We start from the raw sequence: 14,811 nt of genomic DNA on the forward strand, positions 1-14,811 counted from the left end.
AAGTCAAAGGAGTCAATAATCACATTTGAATAATAGATTAAACACATCAGATGATTTTGTCCGTGGCTTTAGTGTACTGCGCACACCACACAGAATATGAAGTATAACCCTAGAGTGTAAACAAAGCCTTTTTAAGATTCTGCTGTACAGAACAATATTCTTTAGCAGTTTGGTGATGGTTTTATACACCTACGTGAACTGAAACCAAAGTTCTCTATAAATAAGACTAGAAATATAGAGCTTTTCTATGTGAAGTTTTCATGTTTTATAATATTTTGCATGAATGTTGCATGACCAATTGCTCCAATATGAGAAATGGAGCACAAAGTGCATATCCTGCATGTTTTTGAGATGGTCTCATCTTGACGATAAGTTATTTCATTCATCCCATCACGTCTCCATCTGCATGTTCTGAAGGCCAGACCTGAGACTCAGCCACAGTTGCTTCTGTTACCTGACAAAAGGAGAAGAGACAATCCGTCCCAAATGGCACTCTATTCCCTTCACATGTAGGATCTTCATTTTAAGCAGTTTGCTACAGCAGGGAAATAATCCTGCAGCAACAGGAAATGTGAATTATTATGTGGATTATAATTAAGGGAATTTTGTAAGGGTTGATACATTTTTCGTAAGGGAAAATCAAGTCTGAAGCCTTTTTAAACCTCAAATACACTACAAGTTTTACAAGTTCTCCTGCAACATGGTGACCAAATGAAGATCCAAAATCTGTATATAGTGCACTATAAAGGGAACAGGGTGCCATTTGGAATGCAGGAAATATGTTAGGTACTGATTGACATGACGCATCTTGATCGTTTAGTATGTGTCTGTAAAATGAACATTTCTAGACTAGTACATAAAGACTAGTCTGAGTCAATCCCCTCCCTCCTAATGGTCTCAATCTAACTACTCCAACATTATAACAATGTTCTGATAATGCTGTTCAGTCTCTTCTCCCATGTGAGCTTTCACAAGCAATTAATGGCCAGGCCGGTCGCCGCCTGCCTTCCATCAAACGTCATTCATTCCATTCTCATTGTCTTCCATTCCATTTAGTCTACATTTTCCTGCCCACTCCAACATAGGTGGTTTGAAAATAGGATAATGGTAGCCTTGACGTTTCCCTGCATCTCAATCTGCTGACACCTCCAGCTCACAATGGTCTCCAATTATAGGGTGTTCTGCTCTCTCTGCTGTACTGCTATACTGCTGCTACTGCATGGCTTCTCCATGTGTTTGAAGTGTACTGTGTACTTCTGCTCAAGCGGACTACAGGGGACCTTCAAAAATGAATGGCTTGTTCAGAGCCATTAATACACAGGCAAGACAGGCTGTTTCAGGCAGAGAGCCTTGCTGGAGAACAGATTGTCTGTCTACGTCATGGAGGCTGTGTGTGTGTGTGTGTGTGTGTGTCTGTCTGTCTGTCTGTCTGTCTGTCTGTCTGTCTGTCTGTCTGTCTGTCCCCACAATATATTGAGTCTTCGTATCCACGCTGCTAAAGAGTGTGTTGTCACCAAGGTCTTTTGTAGTGGTAATGTTAGAATATTTTTACATTTACACACACTAAAGGGACTTCTTTCAGAGTCTAATAGATGTTGGAAGTTAATAATTTGATCATCCTGTTGTTGCAGGAAATTGTAGTATATTCAAGGTTTAAAATCAAATCAAATCAAATGTATTTATATAGCCCTTCTTACATCAGCTGATATATCAAAGTGCCAGACCTCTTCTGGCTGTGCCGGGTGGAGATTATAACAGAGTGAACAGGTCAGGGTTCCATAGCCGCAGGCAGAACAGTTGAAACTGGAGCAGCAGCACGGCCAGGTGGACTGGCGACAAAAAGGAGTCATCATGCCAGGTAGTCCTGAGGCATGGTCCTAGGGCTAAGGTCCTCCGAGAGAGAGAAAGAAAGAAAGAGAGAATTAGAGAGAGCATACTTAAATTCACACAGGACACCGGATAAGACAGGAGAAATACTTCAGATATAACAGACTGACCCTAGCCCCCTGACACATAAACTACTGCAACATAAATACTGGAGGCTTCTAAAGTTTTTAATTTCCAATTTAAAATGTCAGACTTGATTTGCCCAAGCTAAAAATATATCAACAAAAATGTCCATTAATTTAAATCCACACATTACCTGTTGTGCTCGATTATTTTTGTGCTGTGAGAAACTGGTCAAATTAAGATCCTACATCTGTATGTGGGAATAAATGATTGAAATAGAAATGAGATTGGGTTATCAGGTTCAACTATCTTTTCCAGCAAAGATCATGTTGTCTTTTTTGGTTTTATGGAGTCTTGAATTAACAATGTCTTTGTGGATTGAAGACAACTTTCTTGGGGTCTACAAAAAACGAATCTCTTCTTTGAGGTCAATACTTGTTTATTGTGTGCCATGTCATTTGAGTGAAATGTTGTCAGTGAAATATCTGTAGGCTATGTCTTCAATAACCAGCCTTTTTCACAATCCAAGCCCTCAGCTTTCTTATGTGTACTGTATTTTCCTTGTCCCAATTCTCCACCCTTCTCCAAAGGTGTAGATTTGTACACTCCCCGTCGTGGATTTTATAAGCATAGGATTGGTGTAAGCATTGGCTAGAGGGAGTTTTCACCATTTTCAAATGGTGGAAGTGCACACTTCATGAAAAAGGGTGGAGAATCGGGTCACAGCCTATCTATATCTATGTTTGACATTGAGTGGTTAGCCTAACGTTGTCTTGATGTTGTTTGTTTATCGTCATCCAGAGGAGGAGAAGCCTGTGCTGGGCAAACTGACAGTGTCAGATGTGTCGTGGGACAGCTTCCTGGTGTCCTGGGTCACTGAGGAGGGAGACTTTGATGGCTTTGTGGTTGAGGTGACAGACGCAGAGGCAGGGGTAGATTGGCAGAACCACACCCTGCAAGATGCGGCCCAGAGCCTGGGCATCGTAGGCCTCTCTCCCGCCACCTGGTACAATGTCAGCCTGTATGGGCTGTACAAGGGGGCCCTGTTAGGGCCTGTCTATGCAGACACCATCACAGGTATCACCACTCACTTAGTAAATCCTATTTCTGTCTGACTAAACATTTGAATTAACATCACAATCTTTCTCTCCCTCGTCTTGGAAGAGGCTTGATTCAATCCATGGGTATCATCTTGTCTCTTTATACTGTAGTGTACACCCTATTATCCATTTGTATACCAATAGAACTTTACTTATCTGTTTTCACACCAACATCACTTTACCTCTGATCTCTTCTTACAATAAGTTAACTGTCTAATGGTGATAAGTTACCAGTCCAGCCACTGCGGAAGTTCTTTGCTCATTAGTCATTTCCACTATACAAAACCCTCAGCCTGTTTTAACCTCTTGCCATTCAAATGCCTCAACCATCATCATCTAGCAACACCACATCACCCATTCTGTGGGTTTCCCTCACTTTGATGCAGTGACTGTAAAATATATTTTCGAAACCAACCGTCCACAGTATAGAACCACCCCACCCAGACAAAACCCATTCAGTTGACATGAGGCCTGACCTGGCCTGCAGGGGATCCACCCAGACAAAACCCATTCAGTTGACATGAGGCCTGACCTGGCCTGCAGGGGATCCACCCAGACAAAACCCATTCAGTTGACATGAGGCCTGGCCTGCAGTGGATCCACCCAGACAAAACCCATTCAGTTGACATGAGGCCTGACCTGGCCTGCAGTGGATCCACCCAGACAAAACCCATTCAGTTGACATGAGGCCTGACCTGGCCTGCAGGGGATCCACCTTTGAGCCACCCTAAGCAGACTACAGTACAGTATGTGCCTGTCAGGACGTACCATGAGAGAACATTTCTGGAGAATTTCTGACCTGTCAGCCGACCCACGTGTTGTGATCTGTACCCTGGGGACTGACTGACTGACTGACTGACTGACTGACTGACTGACTGACTGACTGACTGACTGACTGACTGACAGTATAAACCCAACAGGTGCATTGATTCATTCGCCCATCCAACCAATAGTAGTCATTATCAACGATTCACATTCTGTGAATTACAACGTTGAACGGAGCGTGAACAAGACTACTCATGTCAAGACTACTTACTTTGTTTGCTGTTAAAACCATTGAGGACTTTGGCATGTGCTATGAGAATGTACAAAAGGATTAAGCAGTGACAAGTAATAATAAGTATCGATATGAAGTGTTGTCAATGTTTCAGTAAAACATTTTCATTTCAGATTCGAGGTGGATGTCAGTTAGGATTTAGGTGACCTGGCCAAGCTATCTGTTTTTGACAGCATAGAGTACCTAGACGAACCTGGCCTCTGCATACTTCTGCTGTCATTCAGACCAGCCAGCCCCCTGGTACCTCCCATTCTCCCCTAAACACACATACAGAGGCTAGGCTGCACACACATCACACACATAGCTTTATTCTTTTGAGGTCTTCTGTCACCTGCTGAAAACCTGCCTCAAATTACTTCTCCCTCATCTACTAATTTGGTAACTTTCCCAGTGAATAAAAGGGATTTATTTGAAGCAATCTCTTCAAAGCTCATTTAAAAGAGTTCTTCACGTTTTTCATGTTATCCTCATGGTATAAACAATATATGTATTGTATCATTGTATCACTCAAAGCACACTATAGTTCAGCTGTTCCAACATAATGACGATTCGGCAAATGGATGGAGAGAGTCAATGGTTTCTTCAAGTCCCTGAGAATATTTTTTTTCTAATCTGTGAGGGCTTTGTTCACCTCTCTCCCTAGACTCTCATTCTGCTCCGCTCCGCTCCCAGACCTCTCTGCTACCACACCCGCTCTTCTCCTCTCCCAGACCACTCTGCTCCTCTCCCAGACCACTCTACTCCTCTCCCAGACCACTCTGCTCCTCTCCCACACCCTCTCTGCTCCTCAATCTCAGGCTCACATTGACGCTGTGTCCTGGAGCCTGGTGTTGGGATGCCAGGGACTGCTGGAGCCTGGTGTTGGGGTGCCAGGGAATGCTGGGGCTGCTGCACATGTTTGCACTTCTGGGTTGCATCCCAAATGGCACCCTATTCCCATATATAGTGCACTACTTTTTTACCAGGGCCTCTATCACACTCTCTCCCTCCCTGCTTCCTTGACTGACTGGCTGCCCAGCTAAAGAAGCCCTGCTCCACTCCTAACGAAGAGTGACAGCTACCCGGGATTTTTGTGCTCTGGTTTTCATTTTCCACCACTTCTTCTCACAACAACTGCCTTGTGCAGTTCCCTCATTTCACGTCAGCCCAATCCTCTGGGTTCACACTGGCTCAGGCACTTAATGTTTGGTGTTGTGTTCTAATGACTTATGTCCCTGTATCTAGTCAGGCAGCACTGAGGCGGCACAGTCAGTCCACGGTATGTCTGACTGTCCATCTCTTGAACAGAGCTACACCAGAAATACTTTAGAACCACCCTGGCCCATCTTCCATCCATCTGTAGCTCTGAATCTCCAGGAAGCAGCTTTAGTTGTAATAAACTGCTGTCTGTATGGTGCAGATGGCCAGTCTGCTAGCACATCCTCTCTCTCTGGCTACTACAGCTGTAGACTCTAACAGCTGTAGACTTTAGCAGCTGTAGACTCTAGCAGCTGTAGACTTTAGCAGCTGTAGACTTTAGCAGCTGTAGACTTTAGCAGCTGTAGACTCTAGCAGCTGTAGACTTTAGCAGCTGTAGACTTTAGCAGCTGTCTCTAGCAGCTGTAGACTTTAGCAGCTGTAGACTTTAGCAGCTGTAGACTTTAGCAGCTGTAGACTTTAGCAGCTGTAGACTCTAGCAGCTGTAGACTCTAGCAGCTGTCTCTAGCAGCTGTAGACTAGCAGCTGTAGACTTTAGCAGCTGTAGACTCTAGCAGCTGTAGACTTTAGCAGCTGTAGACTCTAGCAGCTGTAGACTTTAGCAGCTGTCTCTAGCAGCTGTAGACTTTAGCAGCTGTAGACTTTAGCAGCTGTAGACTCTAGCAGCTGTAGACTCTAGCAGCTGTAGACTTTAGCAGCTGTCTCTAGCAGCTGTAGACTTTAGCAGCTGTAGACTTTAGCAGCTGTAGACTAGCAGATGTAGACTCTAGCAGCTGTAGACTCTAGCAGCTGTAGACTTTAGTAGATGAAGACTCTAACAGATGTAGACTCTAGCAGCTGTAGACTTTAGAAGCTGTAGACTAGCAGCTGTAGACTTTAGAAGCTGTAGACTCTAGCAGCTGTAGACTCTAGCAGCTGTAGACTCTAGCAGCTGTAGACTTTAGTAGATGAAGACTCTAACAGATGTAGACTCTAGCAGCTGTAGACTTTAGAAGCTGTAGACTAGCAGCTGTAGACTCTAGCAGCTGTAGACTCTAGCAGCTGTAGACTCTAGCAGCTGTAGACTCTAGCAGCTGTAGACTTTAGCAGCTGTAGACTCTAGCAGCTGTAGACTCTAGCAGCTGTAGACTTTAGCAGCTGTAGACTTTAGCAGCTGTAGACTCTAGCAGCTGTAGACTCTAGCAGCTGTAGACTTTAGCAGCTGTAGATTCTAGCAGCTGTAGACTTTAGCAGCTGTAGACTCTAGCAGCTGTAGACTTTAGCAGTTGTAGACTCTAGCAGATGTAGACTTTAGCAGATGTAGACTCTAACAGATGTAGACTCTAACAGATGTAGACTAACCAATGTAGACTCTAACAGCTGTAGACTAGTAGCTGTAGACTCTAGCAGCTGTAGACTCTAGCAGCTGTAGACTCTAACAGCTGTAGACTTTAGCAGCTGTCTCTAGCAGCTGTAGACTTTAGCAGCTGTAGACTCTAGCAGCTGTAGACTTTAGCAGCTGTAGACTCTAGCAGCTGTAGACTTTAGCAGCTGTAGACTAGCAGATGTAGACTCTAGCAGCTGTAGACTCTAGCAGCTGTAGACTTTAGTAGATGAAGACTCTAACAGATGTAGACTCTAGCAGCTGTAGACTTTAGAAGCTGTAGACTAGCAGCTGTAGACTTTAGAAGCTGTAGACTCTAGCAGCTGTAGACTCTAGCAGCTGTAGACTCTAGCAGCTGTAGACTTTAGTAGATGAAGACTCTAACAGATGTAGACTCTAGCAGCTGTAGACTTTAGAAGCTGTAGACTAGCAGCTGTAGACTCTAGCAGCTGTAGACTCTAGCAGCTGTAGACTCTAGCAGCTGTAGACTCTAGCAGCTGTAGACTTTAGCAGCTGTAGACTCTAGCAGCTGTAGACTCTAGCAGCTGTAGACTTTAGCAGCTGTAGACTTTAGCAGCTGTAGACTCTAGCAGCTGTAGACTCTAGCAGCTGTAGACTTTAGCAGCTGTAGATTCTAGCAGCTGTAGACTTTAGCAGCTGTAGACTCTAGCAGCTGTAGACTTTAGCAGTTGTAGACTCTAGCAGATGTAGACTTTAGCAGATGTAGACTCTAACAGATGTAGACTCTAACAGATGTAGACTAACCAATGTAGACTCTAACAGCTGTAGACTAGTAGCTGTAGACTCTAGCAGCTGTAGACTCTAGCAGCTGTAGACTCTAACAGCTGTAGACTTTAGCAGCTGTCTCTAGCAGCTGTAGACTTTAGCAGCTGTCTCTAGCAGCTGTAGACTTTAGCAGCTGTAGACTCTAGCAGCTGTAGACTTTAGCAGCTGTAGACTCTAGCAGCTGTAGACTTTAGCAGCTGTAGACTCTAGCAGCTGTAGACTCTAGCAGCTGTAGACTTTAGCACCTGTCTCTAGCAGCTGTAGACTTTAGCAGCTGTAGACTCTAGCAGCTGTAGACTCTAGCAGCTGTAGACTTTAGCAGCTGTAGACTAGCAGATGTAGACTCTAGCAGCTGTAGACTCTAGCAGCTGTAGACTTTAGTAGATGAAGACTCTAACAGATGTAGACTCTAGCAGCTGTAGACTTTAGAAGCTGTAGACTAGCAGCTGTAGACTTTAGAAGCTGTAGACTCTAGCAGCTGTAGACTCTAGCAGCTGTAGACTCTAGCAGCTGTAGACTTTAGTAGATGAAGACTCTAACAGATGTAGACTCTAGCAGCTGTAGACTTTAGAAGCTGTAGACTAGCAGCTGTAGACTCTAGCAGCTGTAGACTCTAGCAGCTGTAGACTCTAGCAGCTGTAGACTCTAGCAGCTGTAGACTTTAGCAGCTGTAGACTCTAGCAGCTGTAGACTCTAGCAGCTGTAGACTTTAGCAGCTGTAGACTTTAGCAGCTGTAGACTCTAGCAGCTGTAGACTCTAGCAGCTGTAGACTTTAGCAGCTGTAGATTCTAGCAGCTGTAGACTTTAGCAGCTGTAGACTCTAGCAGCTGTAGACTTTAGCAGTTGTAGACTCTAGCAGATGTAGACTTTAGCAGATGTAGACTCTAACAGATGTAGACTCTAACAGATGTAGACTAACCAATGTAGACTCTAACAGCTGTAGACTAGTAGCTGTAGACTCTAACAGCTGAAGACTTTAGCAGCTGTCTCTAGCAGCTGTAGACTTTAGCAGCTGTAGACTCTAGCAGCTGTAGACTTTAGCAGCTGTAGACTCTAGCAGCTGTAGACTTTAGCAGCTGTAGACTCTAGCAGCTGTAGACTTTAGCAGCTGTAGACTCTAGCAGCTGTAGACTCTAGCAGCTGTAGACTTTAGCAGCTGTAGCTCTAGCAGCTGTAGACTTTAGCAGCTGTAGACTCTAGCAGCTGTAGACTTTAGCAGCTGTAGACTCTAGCAGATGTAGACTCTAGCAGCTGTAGACTTTAGCAGCTGTAGACTTTAGCAGCTGTAGACAAGCAGATGTAGACTCTAGCAGCTGTAGACTCTGGCAGATGTAGACTCTAACAGATGTAGACTAACAGCTGTTTACTCTAACAGCTGTAGACTCTAGCAGATGTAGACTAACAGATGTAGACTAACAGCTGTATACTCTAACAGATGTAGACTCTAACAGATGTAGACTAACCAATGTAGACTCTAACAGCTGTAGACTAATAGCTGTAGACTCTAGCAGCTGTAGACTTTAGTAGATGTAGACTCTAACAGATGTAGACTCTAGCAGATGTAGACTCTAACAGATGTAGACTAACAGCTGTATACTCTAACAGATGTAGACTCTAACAGATGTAGACTCTAACAGATGTAGACTCTAACCAATGTAGACTCTAACAGCTGTAGACTAATAGCTGTAGACTCTAGCAGCTGTAGACTTTAGTAGATGTAGACTCTAACAGATGTAGACTCTAACAGATGTAGACTAACAGCTGTATACTCTAACAGCTGTGGACTCTAGCAGCTGTAGACTCCTGTTGGCTCCACTCCTCTCCTTTTCATCAGGCATTATTAGCTACTGGTAACGACTAGTTTACACTGTTGTTTTTGCAACTCTTTGTAAGCACAGACCCATCTGCAATGACGTAGTCACCTGGACTCTTAAAACTCTAGTCAAACCCTGACTGACTGTCTCTTATGTTCCTTTTCTTCTGATAGATGACCTTCGTTTCAGTGTATTATGGAGTTGATGTGCAAATCCCATGCACGTTATTTTGCAGTCACAGCATCAATAAACTGAGGGTTGAATTTGATCACACTAGCTGGTGAATAACAACATACCTACCTGCACCAATAAAATACATATCTTTCCCTTCATGCTCACCACAGTGGCTGTGATAGGTACAAAAGTGGTATAAACATTTATAACTTACATAATGAATACTGGTGAAACACGCGGTCAACATCTTCAGGTAAATAACAACTTTTCATTCTTTGCATCTTGCAAACCTACTCTTCTCGTTTGACTCATATGGATCCCTGGATTGATATGGATCCATAACTAATATTTGATATTTTATTAGGATCCAAATGACCTACTGCTAAAGTAGCAGCTACTCTTCCTGGGGTGCACACAAAACATAAAACATGACATAATAAAGAACACCAATAGACAAGTACATCACAAGGACAGAACTACATCTATTTCAAATAAGTATACCCACTTTCATACATTTCTGCTTTCATGATCATGTGACTGTCTATAGTAAATACAATATGGAATAACTGTAAATGATCTTCTGTAATCTGCATAAGCACTTCCTAAAGTACTCTTGAGGCCTAAAGAGGATGGAAACGACATGTCTTCCCTTCTCACTCAGAAGCTGAACCCATCGTGGAGCATCTCTTGGTCTCCGACATCACCCCAGACAGCTGTAAAGTGGCCTGGTTGGCTGAAGAGGACCTCTTTGATAGTTTTGTCATTGTGATCAATGATACTAGCGACGACCTCGCTTCTCCGCAAGAGGTGGTCGTGCCCGGCGAGGAGAGAACAACCGTGCTTACTGAGCTAATTGACGACACAGAGTACGAAATTGAGCTGTATGGGGTAATTTCTGGACGGCGCTCAGACTCTATCTCCAGGGTGGCAAAAACAGGTACATGGTATGACATCACACCAGCAATGGTGTAGGGCTGCTGGATAGATGATGCTAGGAATGTGTTCAGCATCTTTCAATATTGTAAACTATATTTTCTCTTTCTCCATGTTGTCAGTTTGAGGTCTTACAATAACAGCATGAAAAGATGGTCAAAATGGGTCAATGTTTATACAATCATCTAATTTCCTTATCGTTGCAGTCGTTTTTGTTTACTAACCTGTTAACATTGTGTCATAATATTTGTTCAAGGCAGCAATCTGGTAGAATTATAATTATCTTTGCAAATGGAAGTTATTAAGCCTTTTTAATGGAGTCTTTGGGTTGTCATGAATGTTTTATTTAAACCAGCTTGGGCTGCCTTGTGTGCCTTGTTCCAAAACTGTGTGTGATGGGCCTCGGTGTTTTTTCTCATCATGTCTGTTCAGTGTTCACTCTCCTGTCATTGTCTCGTCTGTCAGCTCTCCTGAGTGGTTCCAGTGGAATCATCCAGCAACCCTCTCCTCTAAAGCCAGCTCCAGTATATGTGAACCAACACACTCTGTCTGTCTGTCTGTCTGTCTGTCTGTCTGTCTGTCTGTCTGTCTGTCAGTGTAAACACTACATTCAGCCTCTGATGGCCTCCCATTCATGGGGATCCAGAGAACTGCTCAGGAGATTTATTCAACTCTTCACTTGCTCAGTTTTTTTGTCTCTATCTGTCAAGTTGTCTCCAATGTTGTCTTTGACTGTCCAGCCCCAATGGGGTTTGTCTAATTGTCTTTAGACCGTAAAGGGAAATTGTCTGTCTGTGTGTTGAGTGTCTGAATGGGTGTCTCTCTCTCTCTCTATGGCCGTCCCCTGCCTTCTCTGGGGGTATGGCTTCACTCTCGGGTCTGACGGCCCTGATGCGTTTCACTTTTGTGTGTCTGTAATGGGGGCAAGTTAATCTCCCTGTGTCGTGTCTGTCAAGGAAGATGCTGTGGCCCAGCGCTGACGACAGGCTCTGGGAGCCTTGGCTTCTTTGTCTGTGTCTGTTTCTCTTTCTCTACTTTAATTGGTGGTTGTCAATGGTGTATCTGACACACTAAAATAACACAATAATGTGTATTTTCTGGGTAATTAAGGCATTAAAAAAAAATTCTATGGACGATTTTAGGAATGGGATCTTTAGGAATCTTTAGTTGTGCTTTAGGGGTGTTTTCCTTTTTTTGTCATTTATTTGGAACCAGTAATCTTTTATTTAGCGATGTAATGGGGCACTATGTGATGTCCTATGATCTGGAGCCATTTCCTTAAAGCATCTCAGAGTAGAAGTGCTGATTTAGGATCTGTCCATATGATCTAATTGATTATTATCTAAAAGGCAAAAATAATCTCCTACTCTGAGACACTTTGTGGTTTTCATTGCTCTTCACTTACAAACCTGCCCCCTAAATTGCTAACTATCTACCTGTGTTCTGTTTGTTTGTTGTCCTCTGTATCCGTATGTTCTCCTATGCCAGGGCTAGGCACACCCAAGGGCATCCATTTCTCTGATGTCACTGATACCTCTGCTATTGTACACTGGACAATCCCCAGAGCTCGAGTGGACAGCTACCATGTCACCTATGTTCCTGCTCAGGGAGGTGAGTACCTACAGACATACATACCTATACTGTACAGGCATATACTGTATATCTATGCTATATCTATAATATATATCTATATCTATGGTGCTCCCGAATGGCACTGGGGTCTAAGGCACTACATCGCAGTGCTAGAGGCGTCATTACAGACACCCTGGTTCGAATCCATGCTGTATCACAACCAGCCGTGATTGGGTGTCCCATAGGGTGGCGTACAATTGGCCCAACGTCGTCCATATTTGGCCGGTGTAGGCCATCATTGTAAATAAGAATTAGTTCTTAACTGACTTGCCTAGTTAAATAAAGGTTAAATAAAATAAATAAATATATACCTATACTATAGATACAGCTACACTACATGGCCAAAAGTATGTGGACACCTGCTCGTCGAACATCTCATTCCAAAATCATAAGCATTAATATGGAGTTGGTCCCCCCGTTACTGCTATAACAGCCTCCACTCTTCTGGGAAGTCTTTCCACCAGATGTTGGAACATTGCAGCGGGGACTTTAGTGAGGTCGGGCACTGATGTTGGGCGATTAGATCTGGCTCACAGTCAGCGTTGCAATTCATCCCAAAGGTGTTCGATGGTGTTGAGGTCAGGGCTCTGTGCAGGCCAGTCAAGTTCTACCATACCGGGCATTGTCATGCTGAAACAGGAAAGGGCCCTCCCCAAACTGTTGCCACAAAGTTGGAAGCACAGAATGTACTTGTATGCTGTAGCATTAAGATTTCCCTTCACTGGAACTAAGGGGCCTAGCCCGAATATTGAAAAACAGCCCCAGACCATTATTCCTCCTCCACTGAACTTTACAGTTGGCACTATGCATTTGTGCAGGTAGTGTTCTCCTGGCATCTGCCAAACCCAGATTTGTCAGTCAGACTGCCAAATGGTGATGCTTGATTCATCACTCCAGAGAACGTGTTTCCACTGCTCCAGAGTTCAATGGCGGTGAGCTTTACACCACTCCAGCCAACGCTTGGCATTGCGCATGGTGATCTTAGTCTAATGTGCTGCTCCTCTGTCATGGAAACCCATCTCATGAAGCTCCCAATGAACAGTTATGGTGTTGACATTGCTTCCAGAGGCAGTTTGGAACTCAGTAGTGAATGTTGCAACCGATGACAGACGATTTTTAAGCACAACGCGCTTCCGCACTCAGCGGGCCAGTTCTGTGAGTTCGTGTGGCCTACCACTTCGTGGCTGAGCCCTTGTTGCTCCTAGACGTTTCCACTTCACAATAACAGCACTTACAGTTGACCGGGATGCTCTAGAAGGGAAGAAATTTGACGAACTGACTTGTTGGAAAAGTGACATCCTATGACTGTGCCACGTTGAAAGTCACTGAGCTCTTCAGTTAAGCCATTCTCCTGCCAATGTTTGTCTATGAAGATTGCATGGCGGTGTGCTCGATGTTATACACCTGTCAGCAACCGGTGTGGCTGAAATAGCCGAATCCACTAATTTGGCCATGTAGTTTATATCTATGCTGTATATAGCAATACTGTACATACAGATATAACTATACTATACACTGAGTGTACAAAACATTAGGAACACCTTCCTAATACTGAGTTGCACCCCCTTTTGCCCTTAGAACAGCTTCAATTTGTTTGTGCATGGACTCCACATGGTGTCGAAAGCATTTCATTGGGGTGCTGGCCCATGTCGACTCCAATGCTTCCCACAGTTGTGTCAAGTTGGCTGAATGTCCTTTGGGTGGTGGACCATTCTTGATAAATACGGGAAACTGTTGAGCATGAATAACCCAGTAGTTCTCAACACAAACTGGTGTGCCTGGCACCTACTACCATACCCTGTACAAAGGCACTTAAATATTTTGTCTTGCCCATTCACCATCTGAATGGCACACATAAAGAATCCATGTCTCAATTGTCTCAAGGCTGGAAAATCCTTCTTTAACCTCTCTCCTCCCCTTCATCTACACTGATTGAAGTGGATTTAACAAGTGACATCAATAAGGGATCATAGCTTTCACCTGGATTTACCTGGTCAGTCTGTCATGGAAAGAGCAGGTGTTCTTAATGTTTTGTATACTCAGCATATATACTATACTATACATACATTGGCTGCAAACCAGAGGAAACCCATTTACATGTGTGGTGTGGTCACATGGAATTTATTTGATCAATTAAAATAAATAAGGTATGATTTTGCAGTCTCGGTAGAGAGAACAGATTATCCTGTGGAATTCTATGCTAGTCTTCTTCTGCCCTCTAGTGTCTGTTGTGTCTCTGTGAGGGGGCGTGGCAGTTTGAAGTGCAGGGAGACGTTACACAACACAACTTTGATGTGAACTGCTTCACTACTGCTTCACTATTTTACTGATTTGCTGCTTGATGATAAAACATATTATTTGTGATATGAATTGAATAAATAATAGCCAATACAGAATCGGACGTCTGACCCAAACAGGTCCTATAATTCATTATTGATTCTATTTAATTCCATGTAATTTGAGGGTCTGACTGACCTTGTCCCTTTCTTCACATGTGTGTGTGCAGGTGCTCCTCAGACTGTGACAGTGGGTGGCACTGAGTCTCAGAAGGTGCTGTCCAACCTGACCCCTGGAGTGACCTACCAGGTGACTGTCATCTCTGTGAAGGGACAGAAGGAGAGTGAGCCAGGCTCCAGCAGTGTCACCACAGGTGAGTGTCTCACCTGTTCAAAACACAAGGGCTTGCATCCCAAATGGCACCCTATTCCCTATTTAGTGCACTACTTTTGACCATAGCCCTATAGGACCCTGTCAAAAGTAATGCACCACAAAGGGAATAGGGTGCCATTTGGGACATAACATTT

At 43.8% G+C, this 14,811-nt stretch overlaps 1 protein-coding gene across 2 annotated transcripts in view; it reads left to right on the plus strand.

Annotated features, from left to right (window-relative positions):
• The window catches only part of LOC106580533 (tenascin), a 74,232-nt gene that overhangs the window by 52,147 nt on the left and 7,274 nt on the right, over positions 1-14,811 (plus strand). The window contains exons 11-14 of one of the 2 annotated variants that reach the window (XM_014161717.2): positions 2,752-3,027; positions 10,107-10,379; positions 11,864-11,986; positions 14,514-14,657. In XM_014161717.2, coding sequence (XP_014017192.2) covers positions 2,752-3,027; positions 10,107-10,379; positions 11,864-11,986; positions 14,514-14,657 — 816 coding nt within the window. Of the gene's footprint in view, positions 1-2,751; positions 3,028-10,103; positions 10,380-11,863; positions 11,987-14,513; positions 14,658-14,811 lie in introns of both variants that reach the window. The other variant, XM_014161716.2, reaches the window with a different exon arrangement.

The sequence above is a fragment of the Salmo salar genome, chromosome ssa20 (genome assembly GCF_905237065.1).
Source record: "Salmo salar chromosome ssa20, Ssal_v3.1, whole genome shotgun sequence".
NCBI lineage: Eukaryota > Metazoa > Chordata > Actinopteri > Salmoniformes > Salmonidae > Salmo > Salmo salar.